Consider the following 25,798-nt stretch of genomic DNA (forward strand, 5'->3'; position numbering starts at 1 on the left):
CTGGTCAGTCAGTGCTGCTGAGGAGGGCGGGTCGCTGCGGGGACGCGCACGGACAATAGTGGGTTTCAAACTGTGGTTCGCGGCGCATCCTGGGTCACCACCGGGCCAGGAGAGGCCGACAGTAATGTTTGTTAACGAAATATAGAGGGAAAAAAACCATACCTTTAAAAATAGAATACAAAACAATGAGAAATATAATGGGGAAAAAAGATAGATGGATACTTTATTGATCGCTGGAGGGATATTTCGGTGTTACAGCAGCACATCAGAACAAATAAAATAATGAAATGAAATGAAATAATAATAAAAGTAATGAAAAATGTAAATGGGAAAAAAATTGTCAATAAACGTTAAGGGAACTATAATCAATAAACATCTGCATCTATAATTCACTTTCTGATAAAAGTAGTCGAATTGTGCATGGATTTCAATGGATTCAAATAGTTTTATATATTGATATAATATGTTTTTGCATCAAATTGTCCCAGTAAAGGTTTGCAAGATGGGGTTGATTGGATGTATAATGTTGGATCCCTGCAGGTTTCCTGGTCACTCCGTAGGAATTCTGCATTCGACCCTTTGAGCAGCAGAACTTCCTGCAGGTCAGAAAGCTGCACACACACATTTTGCACTTTTCCACCCTTTTCCAAACAAACTGAAAGCAACATCATTCGGTACCCCGGCCTTATGAAAGACGGAGAGATCTGGACAAAGGGATATTAAGACTGCAGATTTTTTTTTCATAACAAATGACAAAAGATGTTTGCACCAGAATAGGAATTGTCCAAAAACATAATTCTCTGTTAGAGATCTCAGTAGTTTAACAGCACTTATTATTGTAGCATTTATTTAGCAAATCAAGGTCGTTTAGCAGTGACAATAATTTCTACAACCTAAAAACATTATCCGTGAATGATTGGCCGTAAAGCAGACGTAAGGCTGCTAAAACGAATATAAAATGATATGTGATATGATGATGTGTGACTTAGCGACTTAAAGTGAAAGTTTTACCACTCGCAAAAAAGAGAATACTCAATCAATATCCACACATAAGAAAACATGGATTGTATTTGGCAGGTTTATGTTTACACAGTGCAGGCCAAAGTATGGGTTTTAACATGTCTGCGTCTCATTATTCAACAAAATGCTCGAGGCATGACCGAAAGAGAGGGAGAGAGAGAATGGATAAAAGAGGAGTTTTTGTTTTGTCCTGCAACATAATTGCTGTTATTCAGGGCAGTACATTCTAGAAACAATCGTTTATCTGAAGCAAATCAACTGGAAACCAAACAAAAAAATAAACATGAAGTGGAGTTCTGCACACCTTTCCCCCTAAATAATTGCAGACACTCAAATAACGTTTATTTTTTCCGATTTTTAATTTTTTTAATTTTTGTTGCCATATTGATAGAGATATCAATAGAATATACAAGGCGCTGGGGTTTGCCACCTTACACAAAGTAAAGTACAAGGTTTGTGAGGCAGATTTTCAAGGTATTCTGTATTTACATTTCTGAGGACAAAATTCAAGCACCTCAAGGACCTGGTAAGAGAAGCTATATTATCAGTAGACATTATGCAGCATCATTGCTCACCCACACAAAATTCACACAGTTGAGTTCAGACTCAAGTCGCAAATCTGAGGATTTGAGACTTGCTTGACATTCAAGATTCAAGATTCAAGATTCAAGATTTTTATTCGTCACATACATATACATACTTTCATACATATATGCAGTGAAATGTAATGCAACGCACCCGGTGATAGCACACAATATGTCCTAGGAAAAAATAAAAATAAAACATTTCTTTCTAATAGGCCGACAAACTGACTCCTAAAACGTGATACAGTAAGTTGAATACTTATAGAATAAAATAAAAATATATAGAATAAAATACAATAAAAATAAAATGAAATAAAATGGAATAGATAGAGGGAATATGCCTATGTATATACAGATATGTGCATTAAAGTGGCATGTGAATTAAAGTGGCATGTGAATGTGAATAGAGTGAGGTAGTGTTTGGGATAATACAGCACAGTATACAACAGTACGGCGCAGCAATACGGCATCACGAACAACCCTGAACAGTGACACAGTATGCGGTACAGTATGCTACATATAGTACAGTAGGTAGTGGAGCCTAGTGTATGGCTCAGTTAGGAACCCTGGTGAGGTCAGCGTTGACAGTTCTAATGGCTTGCGGGACATTCATTGATTAAATATTCAGCTTGACTTTCTATTCATGACTTGAGACTGATGACTCAACTATTTTTATTATTAAAAATTTGCATTTTCTTAGATATTGAGAAGTAATGCTTTGGAAACATGATTGGTTGATTTCTAGTGCAATGCGCGCATACCTGGCAACCTACTAGGATGGGGCAGACCAGCAGAGGTGTCTTGCTCGAGGACACTTCAGCACGCTAGCAGTAGGAGCCAGGGATCAAATCAGCAACCTTTGGATTACCGGACGAACGACTCTTCCTCCTGAGCTACTATCCCCTTAATATGTATGAAGAAACACCTTCATCTCCATTGTTTTCACTGTCATTGAGCGCGTTTTTGTGTAAGACACCTAATGTCTCTGAGGCGACAGATTCCAGGATGCCTCTCAGAGAGCAGTATCCTGGAGGAAGTGTGTTCTGCTTCCTGACCTCCCTCCTTCGTCCTCCCTCTTCCTCACTGCTCCTCTCCTCTCTATTGTGCCAATCCCTGGACCCTGATTTGGCCCCTCGCCTGCAGCTTGGGGAACACTTAAACACAACTTAAAGGATAGCTGTTTTTATAGCATTTTTCAAACCAGGTCCTTATATCTGTTCACGGCACAACCTCGCTGAACGCTTTCCCACTGCCATAGCCTATGGCCTAAGTTGTTCTCAGTCCTCTGTTATAATGCATTGCAAACTAGCTATTGATCATTTCAATTTGGCTTGATGATTCTGAGACGCGTGCAATGCACTCCATCATTAAGATGTTGCGTGTTAATACCTCTCTGATTTGCCACTGCCTACCCAAACTGAGAGCTCACGGCACATAACTGTACTATAACGATCAGCTTAAGTCTGAAGCTTAGTTGGTAAATCCCTCTTGGCAATAACAAATGAATGTATGGAATATTGGGAATGTAAAGAAATGTAGAGGAATGGAAATAGCAATTTAAATGTATGCCAACATAACAATTTATTAAGAAAAAATAAATTGACAAGGGGAATCACTGAGTGTCCATTTAGTAGTCCGGTAGTCCAGCCTAGATTTGATCTCCAGTCCTCAGCTCAATTGTTAAGGTCCGCACCGCACTGAATTTCTTTATCCTTTATGTGGATAAGGAATCACCATAAAGAGGAGCGAAATGCCTTTTTTCCCAGCTATTGTAGGCAGCCAGGATCTTACAGAGCTCCTGTGTCTTCCTCCAGAAACATTTTCCCCCACAAACAATTCTCTCTCCTCTTCCCACCAGGCCCCACCCCTTCACCTGTGGTCCGGGCTTCAACCAGGTAACCAGTGTTGGAGAATTTCTGTTGCGTGGTCAGTGAAGTTAATCTGTCCGCTACAGGAAAACAAACTGAGGGTGTTAAAGATATTTATTCTGCAGAAGAGAAAGATACAGAGCTGCTTCGAAGCAGTGGTCTTGATCAGTCTACTCCCGCATCTGACAAAGAGGGCTTCATACTGATGAGAGGTTGTGTCTCACTGGTCAGGTGTCATTCACAAGACTGTGCACCTCAATTATATCCCCAGGTGTTACCCTCATACAATGATTTACAGAAACAATATTGTGCCATTATCCTTATCTCCACACCAGGTTGAGTAAAGATGGAATGTGATCTGCTAAACCCTTATACTACACTAGGCAGTGTTGGGACAAAACTCTTCTCTTCATATAAACCCTGAGAGACTCATTAAAACCCAGAGGCAATGTGTTTTAAAAGCTACGTAACATACAGAAGCCCATTGTCCTGTATAAAACATGGAAAACATCATTCAAAGAATTGATCATGTGCATTTTTCTCAAACACAACAAACAACAGTGTAAAAACAGTCGGGGACAGCGATAGAGTTACTCAGAGGTTTAACCTTGCAAGGGTTTTTCGTATTAAACCCTTCTAATTTACACATCTATATATTACTCTTCCCTTCACACTTGTGGCGGTGTCACAGTACAAAAGTGGTGGAAAAAACACTGATAACCAAACCCTAATATTTAACCTTAAAAGCCATTCCTTTCTGTGTCAGCGCACCACAACACAGACAAACAACATTGTTGGTGTCGGCAAGCCAATAATAAACACATCTTGCATTTCATCTGTAAAACGGGTCTTTTTTGAATGAACCGGTTATAATCGGAACTTGGTACAAATTTCCAATGTCCGGTTGGGTTGCCTCCATAGATCACCACCCCATAGACCACCATCAACTATGGCTGGGACAGTATGGGCACCTGGCACTCACGACGGGTGGGGCGTCTGGTCGGCTGCGGTGGGGCGGGCCTCCCCCTTGTGTGGGGTGTGGGTGGGCATAGGAGTCCTGCCCGCTCGCCCATGGGGCAAGCGGCTCGGGCAGGGTCTTGGTCTGCGGCCGCTGTGCCTTGCTTCTGTGCCAGTGGCTACGTCTTGTGCCTGCACCTGGGGGTTGGTTGTATGTGTGCGCCCCTGGGGTGCAGGTCTCCTCGTGCTCCCTGGGACTGGGTCATGCTCCTCGGGGCTGGGCGTGGGGGTTGCTCCACAACAATCTGGCTTCTCTGGGGGCCCAGGGGTCTTCTGTGGCCGCAGGGGAGGGAACTCGGGGCTTTCCTGCAGCCGTAGGGTGTCTACACGGCTGCGGAGTTAGGGCACTTCGGGGCCCTTTCCGCTGCTTGAAAGTCTGCGACTTAATACGGACATTCTACACCAGAACCAATGGGGATTAGTCATGGACACTCATTGGTGGACATCTTACACACACACACACACACACACACACACACACACACACACACACACACACAGTTTTTTATTTTTAACTGTTTTTCAATGCATGTTGTCGTCCAATGTTTATGTTTTTGTGTAAATGTCGTTTGTTTCTATGTTTATTTGTCTCACCCGTGGTGATTCTCCCCCTCTTGGAGTAGTGATCAGCTGTTTATACACCCAAACATGATAAATAGTTCTCCAAAGAGGGGGGTTGGTGGTGGTTCCCCATCACCAAAAACTGTGCTCTTGTCATTCTACAGGTCGTCCACAGGACAGAGTTATTGCAGCAGTTCTTGATGATTTAAGAATGAATAAAGAGTTGCATTGCATGTTGAGAACTTGAACTCCACTTGCCGACTAACTCTGTCCTGGATGCAATGGCATAAAAATACTCTGTGTTATATGCCCAGCATGCTGACAGCACGGGTTAAAAAAAACAAAACTAAAAAAACTTTGGTTGGGACCATACAGTACATCCAATTCTGTCGGTTCTCCCCGCACAGGAACTTGTGGATGAGAAGTTCAATGTGTTGGTGGGGAACAACTCCTGGGCTTCCAGTAACTCTGCAATCTCTTCACCGCACTGCGAATAACTTACATTGGAAGGCATACGGCCACTATGTTAGTGCCAACAGAAGCACGGTGAATGATGGGTATAGTTCTTCAAATTCAGGCTCATAGTCATGAACATGTATCTATTGAATCGTGTCCCAGAGTACGATTGTCCGACTTTTTTCGTGTTACACATAACGATAATTAAACCAATGAATTTGAATCTGTAATGTTTTTTTCGTGCTCCACAAAACAAAATTTAAATAAATGTATTTGAATTGGGAGATTTAGGGAATGGGGGAGGGCTCAGATACGCACGGATCATGGATTTATGGATAAGGATACGGACATGGATTTAATACATGGGTTTATTAAACTGTTAAATGCATGGTTTTATATTTCGTTCTGACTAGCACAGAATAATAGCGGGATACTGGTTTTGCTTCTTGTCAATTGACTGGTCTATTAAAATCTACGTTTGGCGAGAATAGGGACATAGGGTGATAAGTTCAGTATGAATTTCATTCATAACAATTTAACTGGATATAAATATCAGCATTTGCGTGCCTGTGTACCCATCAGCCAGAGTGGTTAGAACTTCCATGGTAACAGAGAGCTCCACCAATCAGAGACGTCACTGTTACATTTAGGATTATGGGGAGTGTAGTCTCCATGACATCGCGACTAAAGCATATTTTTCTTAAAACAAGGTTGATATCATGCGGACTTGTGGCTTCTACAGGGGCAAAAACAAAAAATTATATACATTGCAAACTCTAACCTTCACCCGAATCGTAGAAACTACAAAAATTACAATTATTTTGTTATGTATCTTGATGGCATGGCATGATGCCTCATGGGTAAAGTAGTCGTATTATTTTAAACCGTATGGGTGAAAAACGACATGTATGTGTTAATAGGGGTTAATTTGTCCGGAGAATATACCTGCACTGTCAGAATTTACATATGTAATTTGCAAAGCCCTGTATTATATGTTTGGCCATTTTAAGTGACGCCCCCTACCACTTCTCTCAAAGTACTTGTCCAGAGCTGTCCAAAGAGCTGACCTTATTTTGGTAGCTCTTTTATTACGGAGATATATAGCGTGTCGATTCAAAGACCATTCACATTTGAAATTTGTTCAAGGCACGTCTTTTTTTTTTTTTAACTTGAAGTCACTTTGGTCAAAAGTGTCTGCTCACTGATGACGTTAAGTAAAGATATTATCTAGATTTCAATTGGTTCATAATTGGTATGATGATGTTGGGCCAAATTACCAGTTAGGCATGTTCTGTAATAAACATACACAGCGGTTTGATGCAGATAAACGGTTAAAATAAATCTTTCATAATATTACTACGAATTCTGAAAATACACTCAAACACGTCCATAAATGTTGAGCATTCCACCGTGTTCTCACAGTTGTAAAGCAGCAAGACTGTGGGACAGTGAAAATGTGGGCGGAGGCGATTTCATGTAACAAGACAGGTTTTTTTTAGAAAAATGAATACACGTAAAGCAACGGTATTGAAATGATAAATCAATAGGAATATTTAAATACAACATAAATATTGACTCAAATAAGCATGTGTGTGTCTGGGGTTGGTCGAAACATATATATTTATAGATAGACAGATATTTCATCTCTGGAGGGAAATGTCAGCGTCATACCAGCTCACACCAAAATTATATAAAAATATATAACAATTTTAAACAAAAAAAAAAGTCTATATTTCAATTTAAAAAAACGTAATTACATTCAGGGTATTTTGAATAAATACCTGTACCTTTAAACGTTTATCGGGAGTTTTTTTTATATATATATATATATATATATATATATTTTGTCATCGCGTTCCATCCGGACCTAATGTGGAGAAGTCATTGGTTTCCTATCGGGACCTTTTCACTGATGCACAAAACAAAGGCACTAAATGGGTTGCGGTGCGGTGGATGTCCTGTGGTCTTTTCTGTCTTTATCTTTTCTTTTGGCTTTCTTACTCCACCGACTCTCGTCTCATTTTCCGATAAGACTTGAGCGGTCTCAGCTTTTTCACCTCTTCCAGGATCTGATTCGCTACGGAAAGACCAAGCAGCTGCAGCGAGGAGCTGGACGGCGGAGCTGGGGTGTTCCCAAAAGGTCCGTCCCTCAAACTTCACCGACATTTAAGGGGAAGAAATGGGTTAAAATGCTGATTTTGTTCTCTCTAAAACACAAAAATAGGCCTGTTAATCTACACTGGGTTGGGTACAGATTTCAACTTGTTATCAGCTCGAAGTAAATGTGCTTACACGTGTCAAATAACTAAAAAGATACTATCGCACATCCAAAATCTGAAATCGTATTGTATTTGTGTCTTGTTCTTTTTCAGGTTTTTTTTTATGCTGCTTCATAGCAACATGTTTTCATGACTTTCATCTTAATTTATTATGCAATTTCTCACATTAATCCACCTATGAAAAACGAGAAACATTCTATAACTTAATTACTCCAATCAATATGTTTTCCCACTTGGTCCTGTGTTTAGCAACCAGATATCAGTTGTATTGTGCCTGTGACTATTTGATTTGAAATAAATTGAGTGAACAAGTTGCAATTGTGTGGGACAACAGGGAAAACTGCTTATTTTTTTATTGAAAGACGTTTAGTCATGTTTGAGGCGTGCTTTTTAGTTTATTTATCTTGTTCAAAGGGCCAATCTACATTGATGTGTGGGTCACAAGTTGAATCGGCCTGCAATAACCAAACACTAAACACCCAAACAGTTTCTTCACACATGTCATCTTACTTATGAACAGCTGATTAAATTAATTAATTCACCCACAATAAATGTTCAATGTTTATTTATCATTACTATTTTCACGCTGTTCTTCATTGGATGTGCTGCTTGTCTGTTGTACCTACTATAATAACTGTTTTTATTATAGATCCTACTTAGTGTACATATCTTACTTGAATGTTTTACTTTTATTTTTTTTACATTTTTCTGTATGTTCTGTATGAAACAGTCAGTGACAACCACAGTGACATTTTTGTACGTCTAATTCTAGGGTCACACCGCCACACTGTTCTAATTGGAGAAACATAAAAATTATGTGTTCCTTATTTTATTGATAGTTTAAGGGATGTTTTTTAGTAAAAAAAAAAAAAAAAAAAAAATAGCCTATGTGTCCGAGCATCCATTTTCCAAGGCTCAGCGCCATTGAGAGTGTATCTTCCCAGCACTTGGGGCTTGTGGCTGGATGGGGTATCTGGCAGGTTGCGGTAGGGCGGGCCTCTGCTTTGAACCCCGAACACCCTCCTGGTTACACCCCTGTGGTGTGGGTATGTTGTGGTTTGAGCAGCCACACCTGTCTTGGATCTAGGTAATTGAGCCCGGGCTCAGTGTGGCTGTACACCTATTACTCGTTGTTTGGTCTAACGGGGCAACAGGTAAAACCCCCACCCCCCCACCCCCAGGAGAGGAGCCCTTTCCATGTCGTTGTTTGGTTCTATGTTTATTTGTCTCACCCTTGGTGATTCTCCCCCTCTTGGAGTAGTGATTAGTTGTTTTCAGACCAAAATATGGTAAGATCTTCTCCAAAGTGGGGGATCGGTGGCGGTTCTGTGTATCATAATGTCATCCACAGGACAGAGCTATTGCAGCAGTTCTTGATGATTAAAGATGAATAAAGAGTTGCATTGCAGGTTGAGAACTTGAACTCCACTTGCAGACTAACTCTGTCCTGGATGCAATGGCATAAAAATACTCTGGGTTGTATGCTCAGCATGCTAGCAGCACAGGTTTAAAAAATTCATAATAAAAAAATAATTGGCTATAACCCGGCGCTTCCCATTTGCATAAAGTTGAAACCTGCTAAAACAAAAATTGTCTCCGTGAAGCTGTCAGCTCGTCGCCAGTTGTCTCCCCGCCCTTTGCAGCTGGATGAAGCCGAGCTCCGTTTGAAATGCATTGCGGCCTGTCGCTTTGTAGCACATGTAAGCTGGCGGTGTGACCCTACCGTAAGCGTACTTGGCCATTAAAGCCTAATTTTGTGTTCACCCATCAGATGGTTCTGGCACTTCTATGCTGTGTCCGTTTGCTGGAATGGTCTCCTGCTGTTCCTGTCCCTAAATGTGACCCTAAGGAACCAGTTGTACCCACTGTGGGTCACCTCCACTTTGGAGTTCCTGACAGGCACACAATGGGATGAGAGTCGAGGTAAATCCATAAGAATGTTAACAACACAGCTCACCCTTAATCGTCATCTGATGTTAGTACTCTAAGATGGCTGTCCTGTCCTGCAGTTCTACAGTTATCCACTCTACTGGTGCAGCTCCTGCTGTGGCTTCACTCCCTGAGGAGACTCTGCGAGTGCCTGCTGGTCAGTGTCTACTCGCCAGGGGTCCTACACCTTGTCCAGTATGTGTTTGGTTTGGGATACTACATCGTACTGGGACTGACAGTCCTCTGCTCAAATCCTCTGGGAGACAGAGAAGGTGGGACTCACTGAAATAAGTTATTTCTGTATCTGTTATCTTGTCGTCCCCCTGTGATATTTAAGTTCCTGTGGTTCTTGCAGGTGTTGGCTCTCTCCTGTCCCGGCTGGAGTGGCACCACGTGGCCGGAACCTTTCTGTTCCTCTGGGCGTCACTGCTGCAGCACCGCTCACTGGTCCTGTTGGCCAGACTCCGCACCCAGAGCTCGGGTAAGATCATACAGAGAGGTCAGATTTATTTTAATCACCAATGAGATGGAACTTACACCGTTAGACAATAGCTGGGCGATAGACAGTTTTAATATCGATATTGTGATATGAGATTCTATCGTCTGGGATTTTGGTTATTGTGATATCATTGAATGTGTCTTTGAGAAGAATTACAGTAATATGTGTGTGTTGAATGATTACATCAATCTTAAATTATTGATAAGGTCAGGGTATTTGTAAATAAAAATCATTGTGATATTTATTTATGTTGATATCACCCAGCCCTACATTAGATACATTTAACATACCCACAAAGGTCAAAATCTTAAATTCTGATCGTTGTTTCTTTATATATATCTTGCATTTTTGACATGTATCTCAAAGTATTGTTTTTCTTTTATCTGATGTATTCAACATGTATCTGTATAATTTGAAAAACCAAACAAACCAAAAAAAACAACAACCTTAATCTGGTTGCTTTAATCAAATGTATATTTTTCTTCATTTAACTATATATTTATGTTTCTCCAGGTGCAGTGAAGACCCTGGAACACCGAGTGCCAAACGGTGGCTGGTTCCATCTGGTTTCTTGCCCTCATTACTTTGCTGAGCTGCTGATCTACGTCTCTCTCGGTTTGGTTTTCGGGGGGCGGTCGTTCTCCTGGTGGCTCGTCATCACTTACGTCCTCTTCAACCAAGCGCTGGCGGCTCAGCTCTGCCATGAGTTTTACATCAGCAAGTTTGAATTGTACCCAAGGCAACGGTTTGCATATATTCCCTTTCTTTTATGACACAGTCTCATCCCCTAATTTCTCTGGTGGTGCAGTTGCTGTTCATTTTTTCTCAGTAAATCTCCCCTCAACTGCAATAAAGTTATCTTGGCCTTCTGTTATATTGATGTTTGGACATTAAAACACCCTGGAGTCGGTCGATCACTTATAACTGCAAGTCTACTCATACAGTGTACCAGTTTAAATCTGCTGCAAGATGCAGTAGACCATGAGATCACTTTTTACATTTCACCCGATTCAATTTCCAAATCAAAGTATAACATGTCAATAAATGACTGTGTAATGAGTGTGTATGGATATGATTCTGTTCCTCTGCAATATCAAAATGTGTTATCAGATCTGTTCACATATTGAAGATCACAATATTTTATGGACTTGATAAACTACACTAATGTTATGCTACATTGCTTGAATACAACTTACAAAATGCTATCTCTTTACCGTAGGGTTTTTTTTTTTTTTCTATTATTAAATATGAACAAACAAATGAATGTCGTGAGAAAATGATTATAAACAGCAAGTTGTCCTCAGCATCAGCAATACAGGTATTGGTACTTGTAAATAATGACTATCCGCTTAACAGTTCGGGGGAGCTCGATCAGCAAACCTAAAAATAGATTTAAAGGATAACATTAAAAAATATTAGTTTATGAAATGTCATGAAATTAATTACAGTAAGTAATTAAGTAATTAAATACATACAAATAATTATTGAAAAAGGGAATGTATTAAAATGTAATACATTTTTAAAATAGCGCAGGAGCTACACACGTCAAAGTACTTGTTTTCTACCAGTCTTGATCGTACCGATGTTTTATTCCTTGTATTTATTATTCTGTTATTTTTCCTGCGGTGACGTTTTCGCGCTGGGCTTCGCACGCCTCTCCAACTTGACCGCGGGTTTCCATGACGCATTTGATTGACCGTCGAGCGACGCAATCGCCGCCTCGGACCGTGCGACGTCACTCGCGCTCCCGCCCAATCCGCTTCGAGCTCTGCAGCAGCACGTTTCCCAGCCCCGGTCCAGCTCTGCAGCCGCTCTCTCGACGCTCCGTCGGCTGCGAATATGAACGGATCCGATTTCCCGCTTGTGATCTCGAGTTTTTCGTGAGAGGCGGTCTCGGGTCCCGAAAACAAACGGTCTCTCTTGGCTTCTCTGCGGGTAATTCGCCTCTTTTTGCGTTGGAATGCCTCCCGTGGAGGTGTCGGCGGGCAGCCGGGTCCCGCTGCTGCACGTCGCCGCCGTGCTGCTGCTGCTGCCGCTGCTGCTGCCGCTGCCGCCCGGTGCGTCGGGCAGTTTGGAGGAGAACCAGCCGGCGCAGCCGCACCAGCCCCAACAGCAGGTAGAAACGAAAAATAACCGTCATATTAACCCTCAGACGGCGCCTTAAAGCAGCAGATGGGGGTTGTTTGTCGTCATGCTGAAAGGAAGGGACGTGACGTGTCCACTTCCGGATAAAGATAAATAAACAGCGGGCGATCTGAAAGTTAAGTGCATCAGATTGCACTAGAGCAGTGATCCGCAACCTTCTCGTGTCGTGGACCCGCAACGGGCTTCTCATTGAGTCTCTGGATCCGAACTGATCAATATTATTTATCGTTGTCTGATTTAGTGACTAGTTTGGGAGATAACAATGAAACTTGGATCCCGACCAGACCATGACCAGACGCTCTCGAACGGTGCTGACGTCCTGGAAATGGAAGAAACGGGCACAAGTTGAACCGTTTCTTGTTTTGCTGGGGGACCCCCCTGGAGCCCCGGTGGAAGGAGCCCTCGGTCTAGACTCATTGGTTTGGACCTAACAGCACTGGACACCACGACAGTGGTATTCCACCACGCCATCTCCCGTATAAACAGTGCGAACTCCTTCACACACTGTATATATTCAACTATTCAATATTTAGTCTTCATCTTACGTTCACCTACTGTTCAACGTGAATGTTTTTTTTTTTTCCTCAAATAAATAGGTTTTGCTCTCCTTTTTAAATTTGTTCTGTATGTACTGAGAGTCACCGGAATCTAGAGTGCAATTTCACTGTATGTGTGAGTGTACTGTACTTGGCCTATAAAGCCTTTCTTTTGAAAATATTTAACTTCCTTCTCCGGGAGCCCTCCGTCGGGGGTTTTGGACGATTGGATTTCTTCTCAAGTTGAAGTCCCGAGTGAAAGAAATGTGTGAGTGGACGAGGTCGTTAATATGAATTAAAATGGGGGTGAAAAATGTCCTGGAATTGAAGTTAGTGGGAACCTGGACACCAGCTCCATGAAGGGCCTGAGGAGAATGTGTCGTTCCTAATATAGAGGAGAGTGGGCGGTAAAACCTGGAGGACTGGATTAGGAAACACTGATCTAGAGCGGCTTGGGCCGATTTACGATTAAATTGTCTGTTGTCTATCGGCGGTCGACCTCATCAATCGTGATTGACATCGATGACAGGGGTTTATTTTGTTTTTTATCCGCCAGGAAAAATCCAAGAATTGAAATGGTGTAAATGCAGTTGACCGTGTTCTGAAACCGAAGCAGGGAGAGGGAGGGGTGGGGGGAGGGAGGGAGGGAGGGGGCGGAGGCTCTCTTCCTCTCCGCTCAGAGCTGTCAAGTAACCACTGGTGATCAGGTCGCACTTCCCCTCTACAGTCCAGTACAGAGACTTTTATGGGCAGGTGCTCAAAATACAGAAAAGGCACATGGGCTTCCAGCTGCTGTTCTAGGCATTTTGCCGCTCTGGGGGAAAAAAAGAGCAGAACAGCAGAGTCGCTGCGCGCACATCGCAGGTGCGCCGAGGTTCAAGGTTCATGAAGATATCCTCATGAATATATCTTGCCCAGACAATCCGCTACCTCAACACCCATTCATTTAGAATAAAATAAAAAGCGCGCCTGATATGAAGGGAACCGTGGGGTCCATGGGGCAGGTGCTTGCACTGTTATTCCACTGTTCAAGTTCAAGAGATTATTTGTCACATTATTTCCTTTTAAATGAGAGAAGGTCCAGCAATGATTGTTTAGATTCCAATTTCTCTGTTATCTCACTGGAGATTAATATTTTTATTGTTATATCTGATTCAGATCGAACAATAAAAATATTAATTTTCGATTGGATCTGTAGACTAAGTCTGATCAAATGGGGCATGGCCTAATGCAGATCAACCTGAGGCTGTTTGATGTGAAAAAGACTGCGAATCAGAGCATATTGTTGGCAGGACACAATGTTGGCTAAAGTTGTTTTCTGTGAATAACATTTTTAGAGTTTAAGCCGCTTGCATCGTTGTTGCAACAAGATTTGGCATTATTCTGAGAAGTTATAACTGAATGCAACACTCAATTCTATGTTATTCTGTCTCCTGAACATTTTATTTTTCGTAATTATTTATAATTTTATCTATTATCCTATGCTCAGTTTTGCCACTGTGTAAATACTGTGTACAGTAAGATAAATAGACCATCCCCGGAGGGAAATTACAGCTCACATCAAATAGGTAATAAAATAAAAAATACAACAAAGAAAATGGAAACATGGAAATGTGAAAATATACTATCCAATATATTGTATACAGTTAACTGTACACAATAGAAATATGACAATATACAATAAACCGAATGATAAACAACAAATCTAACTTGTACCTGAAATCCTGTGTTTGCCGTTGTTTCTCCAGCAGAAGGTTCCGAGCCCCCACCCCATCGGCCCCGTGGTCAGCGAAGAAGACCCCGGCAAAGACAACCTGGGGTTCATCCACGCCTTTGCAGCAGCCATCTCCGTCATCATCGTGTCTGAGCTGGGAGATAAGACATTCTTCATCGCCGCCATCATGGCCATGCGCTACAACCGGCTGACGGTGCTGGTGGGGGCCATGTTGGCGCTGGGAGTCATGACCTGTCTCTCAGGTTGGTGGAAGGAAGTGATCTTTACAAGGCTGGAGGTCTAGTGTTTACAGAGAACTGTGTTGACTCACCTCAGATGTTGCTTCGTTGCTTCTGTCTCGTAACCGCTTCAACTGTGAACACATTACAGGAGTTGCTTTCTTTGTCGCCTGATGCCGTATCAAGTTTTCAAATGTTGTAAAATATGAGCTTGACTGAAACAGTTTTATTTGGAATAAGTGACATTTTCGCGAGTTGCTGCTGAACCTCCAAAGTCGAGCTGCGGTTTCGGCCGCTTACTTTATCGCATTTCCACAACAGGAAGGAGACTCAAAATCTCATCTGTAGTTGCGATGGAAAGCACACCAAAAGGGGAAAAGGAACACATTAGGGAGTCATCCGGATGGTCAACGTTGATAAGAGAACCCCTAAATGATAACAGTGAAATGGGCAATCTATATTGATTCTCGATGCCCTGCCCTGAAAGACCCCCTCCATGTCTCACTGAACATTCCTATGTTCCTGCCAGTGCTGTTCGGCTACGCCACCACCATCATCCCCAGGATCTATACCTACTACGTCTCCACGGCGCTGTTCGCCATATTCGGCGTGCGCATGCTGAGGGAGGGGCTGAGGATGAGTCCTGATGAAGGACAGGAGGAGCTGGAGGAGGTGCAGGCGGAGATCAAGAAGAAGGATGAAGAGGTAGCGTTCAATTTGCACCGTCTGTCATGTTGGCCTCACAGGAACCGTCTAAATACAGAACATTTTAGTTTAAACAGCAACGACCCCGAAGCAAAGAGGAGATCAGTAACGTCAATATACAGAACCAGAGCAGAATCTGAATGAGCAATTTATGGAGTTACAATTCTGTAGCCACATTTAATATATTCTAGCGACATTTATAGACTTGCCACATCTACTAGATACTAGCCACATTTACTTTTATACATCCACCTTATACTAGCCACATCTACATTATAGTAGCGAATAGGGTTGCCGAGGTTATCGGTGTTACCGGTGGCGCACAGTGTTCGGGCTTATACGTTAATTACATTACTGGCCCACAAAAAAAAAACATTGTGGGGGGGGGGTTTTTGTTTGTGTTTTTTTCAATCGAAATAAACCCATTTAGTAAATTTTTGGCGTATCAGTGCCGACGTTCATCAAATGAAAACAATTCTAATTTGTCAAATATACTAAGCATGTTGTCAATATTTAGTCGTACGCGATGAAAGTCAAAGTGTCTGCTCCGTGCGCACAGCAGTCACAGCACAGTCTGCTTATCACGGGAGGGAGAGGCTATAGGAGACCTTAGATCAGGTATAGATGGGACCTGTCTCCCTCCATCTGTAACTAGCGCCCGTGCATCACGGCACCGTTAACCCCCCCTTGTAAAATGACCGGTGTTACCCATAACACCACCGGTGTCATGACTTTATTAACCGGTGGGAAAATTCCTCACCATGGTATCCCTAGTAGCCACATTGACCTGTTTGTAACCACATTTACTTAATACTAACCAGATATACTTGCCACATTTACCTGATACTAGCCACATTTACTATATACTGTACAAGCCACATTTACCTTATTATAGCCACATTGACAATATACTAGCCACATTTACCTCATAGTAGCCACACTTACTATATATTAGCCACGCTTACTGTATACTAGCCACATTTACTTTATAGTAGCCACATTTACTATATACTAGCCACATTTACCTCATAGTAGCTACACTTACTATACAGTATATTAGCCACGCTTACTGTATACTAGCCACACTTACTATATACTTGCCACATTTACCCACATATAGTAGCCACAATTACTGGATTAGTTGTTTTGCAGAACAAGATTACTATCAACTTTTCCCCCCAGATTCTCTGGGAAATGCATCCTCACTAAAACTGAAGATGTTTTTCAGGAGGCTTTGACAGAACCTGTAGATGTTGGGCTTCATTCTTGTCTTCCTTTTGTTGTGTTACTTTCCCTCGTGTTCTGGGTACAGCTCCAGCGGGTGAAGATGGCCAACGGGGGCCCAGATCTGGAGGCCGGGTCGGGGACATCCTCAACGCAGGGGAGGTGCCACAGCTTCCTGTCGCCCATCTTCCTCCAGGCCTTCACTCTGACCTTCCTGGCCGAGTGGGGAGACCGGTCCCAGCTGACCACCATCATCCTGGCTGCAAGGGAGGTCTGTAGAGCTACCTGTGATGACTTTTCTTCAGTAAATATTGAGCCTTCAGTTTTAGTGTTAGAATAAACATTTAGGGAGACTGAAAGAAACTATCAGCAGAGCATGACAGAGAGAAGCTTCTAGTTTGTTCAACCTTCAAATAACCAAAGTGATTGAATGAAGGATGGATTACTTTTCACAGTTTTCCAGTTCACCTTTGTGATTAAAGGCCATTTGGTCTTCCGTCAGGATCCCTTCGGTGTGGCGGTGGGAGGAACGCTTGGACACTGTCTGTGCACGGGGCTTGCTGTGATCGGAGGCAGGATGATCGCACAGAAGATCTCCGTCAGAACCGGTGAGCTGTGGTGGAAGGACTTCTCTCTCCAGCTCTCTGTGGTGGATGAGTTTAAACCCCCTCGGATTACTTAATAAACTAAAACGACTCATTGGTTGTAATAAATCCTACATCAGTTTGAAGTTTCAATGTCCACTGTGGAGCAGAGTGCCCCCAGTAGGACCAGCTGTAACTGCAATCTGCCTTTACCATACGTTCCTTTGAAAGGCGGGGTACTCGAAGTAGACCCAGATGCCCATTGACCCAGTGGAATTGGAATGGTCAGAATTTCAATTTAGAAAATAGTGATGTGCTATAAATGAAGAAGAACCTGATAGGCCCAAAACCGGAAGCTGCTTTGAAGCTAAATGAAAGCAGATTGGCATAAAAGCCCCCGAACCCTTGGCGAGCTTGAAAGCAGATCCCAACATGCGGCTCTGTGGCAGTAAACACATCCCAGAATGCCATTCAGATAAAACCTGTGTGTTCTAGTTATCTGTTGGTCAATCCTGGAGGGGAGGGTTCAGTTGTTCATACGCTCGGTACGCCCTGTCAGAAAGAACGTATTCTTTGTTTCCTAAAAGGTTTCACAGTGCAGCTTGGTTCTATAAAAACATTTATATAAAAAAAGTAATAAATCTTATTGTTGAAGTTATTTTCCTCTTTGTTTCCTCAGTAACTATCATTGGTGGGATCGTGTTCCTGGCCTTCGCCTTCTCCGCACTCTTCATCAAACCGGATGCCGGATTCTGAATCCAAGGAAAGATTCAAACTATTTGTACATAAACGAGAGGCGCACGTGAGACGCTGTGATGCCGATGATTATAGTGTCCACAGAGGTGGCGTGCCGTCACATTGCCACGGAAACGCCCGTCTGTTTTCGAACCTTGACCAGTCGGCCATTTTGACAAAGTTGAATACAATCCTGAAAATACATCGTGTTGTGTTAATCTGCACCACTTTGACCTGTACGAATTAGAATTGAATAATCAGTCATTTCAAAGGGTTTCTTCAAAGTCTTTACCAGATGTTGAATTATATATATATATTGTGTTATTTCCTATTGTATCGAGGATGATGGTTTATGAGAAAAAAAACAAAATATTGATTTGGTTAATGAATCATAGGAGATGTTTCAAAATGGCCGCCTAATGAATGTTTGGAACCGGGCGTCAGTCTCCATGGCAACGTGGCAAAGCCCCTCCCACAGTGTGTGACGGGGTGGAGCAGTGGTGCCGCGTCCATTACGTCTCCTCCTCTTCGCCTTTTTATTTAACATTAAGTTGTTTGTTTTGCCAGAATGGCACGAGCTTCTGGACCCAAACCTCCACATTTCCTCAGAATCATGGAAAGTACATTTTCCACTTCTTTTGGAACAGATAACTCTGTTAACCCTCGGTGGAAAACAGACGGATGAAATGCAGGACGAGGGAAAACGACAAACTTAATTTCATTTCTAAATCTCTGGACTTGTTCCCTCGCATCTCGTCCTCCATGGTTCCAAACACTCCTGAAACTCCAGGATGAGGCCACACTCTGCTTGAAACATGGAGGATGGATCAGCAAAGCTTTCTGGAAAAAAACCAACCTAAAGGTCGAACAAGTTGGTTTGTGTCAACTCAAACAAGCACATGTTTTACTGATTTAATTGCATCTTACTCCTTAATTTCTCCACTGTCTTTTTAATGTTGCTCCCTGGACCACTAAGTCACAAAGTTGGTATTTAACTTTCTTTTCTCTTTTTAAGTATCAGTACTGTAGGTTAGGAAAGGGTAGGGAAACTTCTGTAAATGAGGAATATGAATATATATTATTTTTTTTTGCGTGTGTGTCTGTGTGTGTGTGCGCCGAGTTTTGCCGCTTTGTCAATATTTGACAGGTTGTTACCAGCGGTGAAACCCGTCTGAATTCTGTGACACAGATGTACAGTTGTTTAAAGCCAGACAAAAAATGCTCAATAAAAAAATATATAAATCATGTTTTATGGTTTCTGAACGGGTTATTGACGTGCCTGTTGTTTCCATGTAGCAGTTCAGTAGTTTTCTAATCTATTTAGTGTGTTCGAAACCATAGTATATTCAAATAGTTTGGGAAAAGTACCAGGATGTTGTACTACATCCGGTGAAACACCGTAGTATGGAAACAACTGCCCACAATGCATCAAAGTACAACAACGGAATAACAAAGTATAATTACTTGTACTCCACAGTGTGATAATCAGACAGTTATGACTGTATTTGGTGTTACTTGGCGCCACACTAAGTCTGCCCCGAATTATTAACCTGATAAACCCTCAGTTTCCAATTTTTAAATATATATCAAAACATTTTTTTTTGCATTTTGTAGATATTTGTTAGGCTTTATATACGTATAAAAAACAATTAGCGACAATTCCATCCACTTTTGGAGAGTGAAAATGTTTACCGTACAGACTCATGACGTGCAAAGTGAGACCAAACAACAAGGCAAGGGTTCCCAAACGGGTCCGTGGAGCAATTGAAGGGGACCCACATGATTATTTATTATTATTATCAGGGTTCCATCCAGAAGGGATGTGTAGTTAGACGTAATGCCGATGTAAACAGGGGGAAACGGCACGAACTGATGCTACGTTTCATAGAAACTCGAAAATGTGTAATTCGTGTCGATAATGGACCCCGTGTATCTAGAACTCTGCAATGGAGACGACACTGACACAGCATAAAGCCTCGGTGCTTCTCTGGTCTCTCACTGTCTTTTGTCTCTTTGCTTGTTTTAATAAGCCTGCTTTTAGAGCGGGAACTCTTCACCTAAATGGGGCAAGAGACATTAGGAAAAGAGCATGTCTGTTTGAGTCTGAAACTGAAGAAAATTGATGTCACTTTTATCCAAGAGACACACGGTGATTGATAGTCTTATTGAGACAGTCTGGACGAGTGAGTGGGGCGGGGAAGTGACTTTCAGCCACATGACCTCAACCAGCGGAGGGGTGGGAGCTTTATTCTTCACCTTTCACGTTTCACCTCTTTGTCTTTGACCGTCGAACATGTCTGTGAGGGCAGGATGATGGTTGTCCGGGCCAAGTTTGTGTCGTTTTTAATCAATGTGTACACTCCCACTTAAGGCCCTGACAGAGTACCGCTTTTAAATATGTGGCAGTTTCGCCACCACACACCATCCAAGTGGCGTTTTCAGGGCCCTCCAGCAGAGACCCCCAGAGACGGAGGGGTTGTAAAAACCAGTTTATTGCAGACGAGGCTAGGTGGAATTAGCCCAGGAGCAGATCGATGTCATGACACGGGCTCCTATCCTGAGTGAGTGTGGGAATGGGGGTTTTAACCTGTTGCTCGTTTGACCAACCAACAGGTATGCAGCCACCCCGATCCCAATCACCTAGATCCAGGTCAGGTGTGGCTGATCACCAGACCCTCCCCACACCACATACCCCGACACCAAACTGAGGCCAGGGAGACAACCTGGCCTCAAGCTGCTTTGTTAGCTGGTGAAGGCATGGCCGGTCTTGGCTGTTGGGCTGCTGGGCTGAGAAGCTAGCTGCCAGCTTCTCCCCTGGTCCTCCGCCGGACCCCCTAGGTGCTGCTGCTGCCAGTCGGGCGAGGGCTGGTGCTGGGGCCGACCGTTGAACCGCTGGTGGCTCCAGGGCGTCTTCGGTTGGTCCTTCAGTGTTCCTTCCCCGTGCTGGAGAGTCCCTGTTCAGGCGCCACCGTGGCAGTTTCACCACCACACTCCACTCAAGTGGCAATTGCACGGCCCTCCGGCACAGACCCTCCGAAGACAGGGGGTTGTAAACACCAGTTTATTGTAAAGAGGAGGCTAGGTGGAATTAGCCAGGAACAGATTGAACATGTCATGACACAGGCTCCTATTCTGAGTGTGCTGGGGATGGGGGTTTTAACCTGTTGCTCGTTAGACCAACCAATGAGCAACAGGTATGCAGCCACCCCGATCCCAGTCACCTAGATCCAGGTCAGATGTGGCTGCTAACCACACCACAAAATAAGTTAAGGATCTTTTTAAACAATTGCAAGCAAGAGGAGTTTTTGTTTTTTTGGAGATTTGAACTGTACGGAAAAGGACTGTTTAGACAGAAATCACATGGAACCTCGCGCTGCATCCAGAAGAACCATGGCAGAGCTGAGGGAGGTGCATGGGCTGTTAGACGTCTTGAAGAGAATACACATTGATAAAACACAAAACACTTGGGACAGTTTTATTTCCCTGGCAAGACTAGACAGGTTTTATTGTTTTAAACATCATTTTAACACTTTTAAAATGTATATTATGATGCCTGTCGCTTTTACCGGCCATTGTTAATCCTGTGTGATGTTTTAATTACAAATGCGAAGTCCAAAAGTGCGTATTGACATTTTAACACCACCCTACTGAACGATTATAATTTTCTGGATGTTTTGAGATTTTTTTTGGACTGTTTTGAAAACAAAGAAGCAGGATTTTGGCTCTCTCGGACGATGGTGGGACTGTGGAAAAGCAGAGCTTGAACAACTGTGTCAGCAGTACACTCTCAACGGCACACGAGACGAGCAGGTCTATGAAGGATCTAGAGGCCGAGATAGTGGAACTGGGTTTATTAGTGTCCACAGGAGATTGAGGACATATTAAGGTCCTCAAGTCTAAAGAAGGTTTTGTATCAGGGTATTGAGAGTGCACTGAAGAACAATGGGGGTCTGAGTCGACCTTTTAATGAGCACAGGGGATCCGACAGGGTTGCTCATTATCTGCCATGTTGTATTCGCTCTCCATTGAACCCGTGTTACAAAATATCCCAAATGTTTTAGAAGGACTGCTTTTAATCAGATTCTAGTATGAAATATGTTTTATCAGCCTATGCTGACGACATTATTGTCCTCACACACAAAAAAAGATGACATTGGAAAACTTGTAGAAAAAGTAAAACATTTTGGAACTATTTCAACTGCAAAAGTAAATTGGGAGAAGAACAATGCGTTAGCTGTTGGGAGCTGGCCCACTGGACTTCCTAAACTTCCAGGAGGTCTCAGCTGGAGTAGGACTGGCTTCAAATATTTCTGAGTTTATCTTCAGGATGAACAAACAATGGAGAGAAACTGGAAAGGAGTGACAGAAAAAGTGGAGGGGAGGTTGGCCAAGTGGAAGTGGCTACTACCCAAAATGTCTTACAGAGAAAGGGTTTTAACCATTAATAACTTGGTAGTCTCTGTACTGTGGCTCAGGGTAGCCTGTCTGGAGCCACCTTGCAGGTCTGACAAAGAAAATTCAATCTTTAATGGTGCATTTTTTTGGGACAAACTCCCTGGGGAAATCAGAGTGTTTTATTTGTACCAAAAGAGGAAGGAGGACAGGGGCTGATCCATTTGAACAGCAGGATTGCAACTTTTTTGGCTGTAATTCATTCAGTGCTACCCCACAGGACCAGGGAGGTAGCGTGGAGGTCGCTAACAAGCAGTATTTTAGGAAGGCTAGGTGGGCTAGGGCTGTATATTAATCTGTTTTTTTAAACAGATTTTAGTTCCTTTAAAATAGCCGTTTCAGTCTTTTGAAAACATGGTGTCTTTCTAAATGGAAAGGTTGGAACCTGCATCTTCCCTGCACTGGTTACTGGAGGAGCCTCTGCTAGGTTTGACGTCGGGGACAAACACACAGCAGGACTTTCACAGATACTGGTTTCCACCGGGAACATCACACTAGGCCATGCAACGGATACAGCAGGACCAGGACTCCACAACACCCAGGCAGCAGCTCAGCTGCTAAACTTCCGATCCACACGGCACAAGAGATATTCTAAACAGGTGGATTAAAAGACAGAGGAGGAGCTGGCGATGCTGCGGGACTATGACGACGGAACAGAACTTCCCACAAAAATGACTCCTTTCCAGAACTTGGTTTTAATCCTGTTTTAGATGGTTTTAAAGAGGCACAAGCGGTTTTAAAACGACAAAAGAAATAGATTTGTATATGGTGAAGAGTAAGGTACTTTACAAACACTGTGTCAAAGTCTTGAACAAACAGAACTTAAATAGAAGGCGGGGCACAGTGTGGAGAAAGCACCTGGGGACAGAACAGTGTCATGCCAGTGTTCGAGTCTTGCACTAGGCTCCTTTAAACAGGAGAGCAGGTCATCTCCAGTGGAGAATATTACACGGCTCCCTTGGAGTCAACTCTTTTGTCAATGTTCCTAACCCAACTGTCAACAGACTGACTCAACAGAAACAAATGTTCACTGTCGCACCGAATGTCTGAGACCGAAACGTTTGTCATTTTAAAATAATTCTTTGTTGCGTTTGGCCAGAAATGGTCAAATGTTACTTTGATTTATGGTGCAGGATACAAAAAAAACGATCGCTACAAAAGGGCAACTGCTGAATTTCTTGCAGGGGATAGCAAACTGTAAATCTGCAGGAGGAGGAAGATGACAGTGGAGAGCAGATCGGACCCAGGAGCAGCCGTCCACTTTGTAGCTCTAGTGAGGGCCCGGGTCTGGGTGGACTACAGCTTCCACAAACTGATGAACAGCGTTGTGTTTACACAACAGTGGTGCTGCTCCAACATAATTTGTTCTGTAGTGGAGGGAAATCTTTTTTTTTAGCCCTTTAAATAAGACGGCAAAAGAATAACTGCTGTGAACTCCTCATAATCATGTACTCTGTTTATGTGGGTTTTTTTTGTTTGTTGTGGATGTTTGATTGTTTTTAATAATGCATATGGTTGGATGTATCCATTGAAAATATGTAAATAAAGGTTTTTTTTAATCTAAGGAAATCTTTCTCCAATGCAGTCGGATGAATGAAATGGAACAATTTGCAGTCTTGGAAAATAATCCATGCAGCATCTTTATTTGCCATCATAATTTCGACACTTTGTTATTTGTAAAGTACTGATCCATGTCGACACCAGATCACAGGTCTGGAGTCTGAATGAACCAGGAACCACCTGAACTCAGTTTCTTTTAAACAGTCTTTACCAGTGAACGCCAGTTTGTTTAAATCCCCCATTCTGAAGTTCAAATATGTGTCAAAGTTCAAATCTTTCCCTTGAACATTAAAACAACAGTGCAAATGACAGTGTCGGGTGAAATAAATACAACTCTTGAGGTCCACTTAGGCAGTAGAAAAATAATCTAGTTGGATAATTTGCTTCTATATACAGTATATTGTATAATATACATTGTGCAAGGTCCCAAGAAGTGATGCCATTACATTCATTCAGCTATCTATCTATCTATCTATCTATCTATCTATCTATCTATCTGTCGCACACTCAGTGTCTCCTGGGACGATAAGAAAGCACCGAAGGATTGTATGATATGCCTTATAACTGAAAACACCAGTCCACCATAACCTAAACCTGGGGCTGGATGGGGTCAGGCCGGGCCGACAGACACGCTCACACACACCATTCACACGTACGGGCGATTTGGGATCTCCTCACATAACCAGAAAACCTGGAGGTGAGAGACTGGATGAGATGTTTCCCTGTTCCCTGCACCGCAGCAAGGTGACCACTAGGTGGCACCACTTTTCAGAAGATTAAAATCCAACCACTGGTTGGAGGACATCCTGCTATTTCAGGAATAAAAATGCTTTGCCATTACATGTGTGGAGAATGACACCATTTAAAATGTACCATTTACCCCATATCACCACCTACAGAGCAGAGCAATGCCACATAACATCCTCTTTCATATTTTCCAACCAATATTTTTATATTAAGGAAATGGATTCGCGCCAACAAAACACAAGGCGACAAAGTATTTTCATTGAAAAATAACTAATGTTATATTTACTGGGTGTGACATCTTGACCAAACTGACATGTAACTAGCTACATTAAAGTAACTAGTTACATTAAAGTAACATTCATGACTAGAGTGCTCTTCTACCGGCACAAGCATCTACCCAGAAACACCCTCCTCTCATTAGGTAAATTATTGAAGACTCTAATTGATTGAAATCTGGCGTATTAAAGTGTTTTTAAAGTTACAGTCGATTATGTAGATTATATTTCCTTCCCTGCAGCTCATACATCCAGCCTTAGTTCAGAGAAACTGAGAGATGTAACACCGCAGCGGATTTCTGACCAATGTCTCGGACACATTCTGCCAAAATGGGAAGAACTTTGCATTTCTTTCTGCGTCCGTCTGTGTTTGTTGGTATTTTGAACGGTGGCTGTCAAACCTTTTCTCTCCGTTTCACCTGCTGCATCTAGAATCCCTCCGCTGCTCATTAGGATGGGAATAAACCCATACCCAAATCCTGTGGGTCTGTGGTTTCATCCCAGTTACGGAATGAGGTCTAGTAAACAAAAAATAAATAAAATAAAAATTATTCGCACTCGCAAACCTCCTTTTTTACAAGCTGGCAGCGTGTTTTAAAGTGTGATACAGCAGGACGTGGAGACTCTGCAACTGATTATTCTAAGGCCTCCGCTCTGGACGACCAGATG

At 42.6% G+C, this 25,798-nt stretch overlaps 2 protein-coding genes across 3 annotated transcripts; both read left to right on the top strand.

Annotated features, from left to right (window-relative positions):
* The first annotated feature begins 7,432 nt into the window (after positions 1–7,432).
* srd5a3 (steroid 5 alpha-reductase 3) lies at positions 7,433–11,272 on the top strand. Its single transcript, XM_080001470.1, has 5 exons — positions 7,433–7,646; positions 9,557–9,708; positions 9,795–9,986; positions 10,070–10,195; positions 10,727–11,272. Exons 1-5 carry the CDS (start codon positions 7,441–7,443, stop codon positions 10,984–10,986), a joined length of 936 nt encoding a protein of 311 aa, XP_079857596.1. The 5' UTR covers positions 7,433–7,440; the 3' UTR covers positions 10,987–11,272.
* Positions 11,273–11,878: 606 nt separating this feature from the next.
* Positions 11,879–19,342, top strand: tmem165 (transmembrane protein 165). Of its 2 annotated transcripts, none has more exons than XM_080014518.1 (6): positions 11,879–12,329; positions 14,646–14,871; positions 15,377–15,552; positions 16,865–17,047; positions 17,279–17,384; positions 18,040–19,342. In XM_080014518.1, the coding sequence occupies exons 1-6, from the start codon at positions 12,174–12,176 to the stop codon at positions 18,114–18,116; spliced, it is 924 nt and encodes a 307-aa protein (XP_079870644.1). In that variant the 5' UTR covers positions 11,879–12,173; the 3' UTR covers positions 18,117–19,342. The 2 variants fall into 2 exon arrangements, with proteins under 2 accessions (XP_079870644.1, XP_079870643.1); XM_080014517.1 differs by having other exon boundaries at positions 11,881–12,329; positions 14,643–14,871.
* The last annotated feature ends 6,456 nt before the right edge of the window (positions 19,343–25,798 follow it).

The sequence above is a fragment of the Zeus faber genome, assembly GCF_960531495.2.
Source record: "Zeus faber genome assembly, chromosome: 1".
NCBI lineage: Eukaryota > Metazoa > Chordata > Actinopteri > Zeiformes > Zeidae > Zeus > Zeus faber.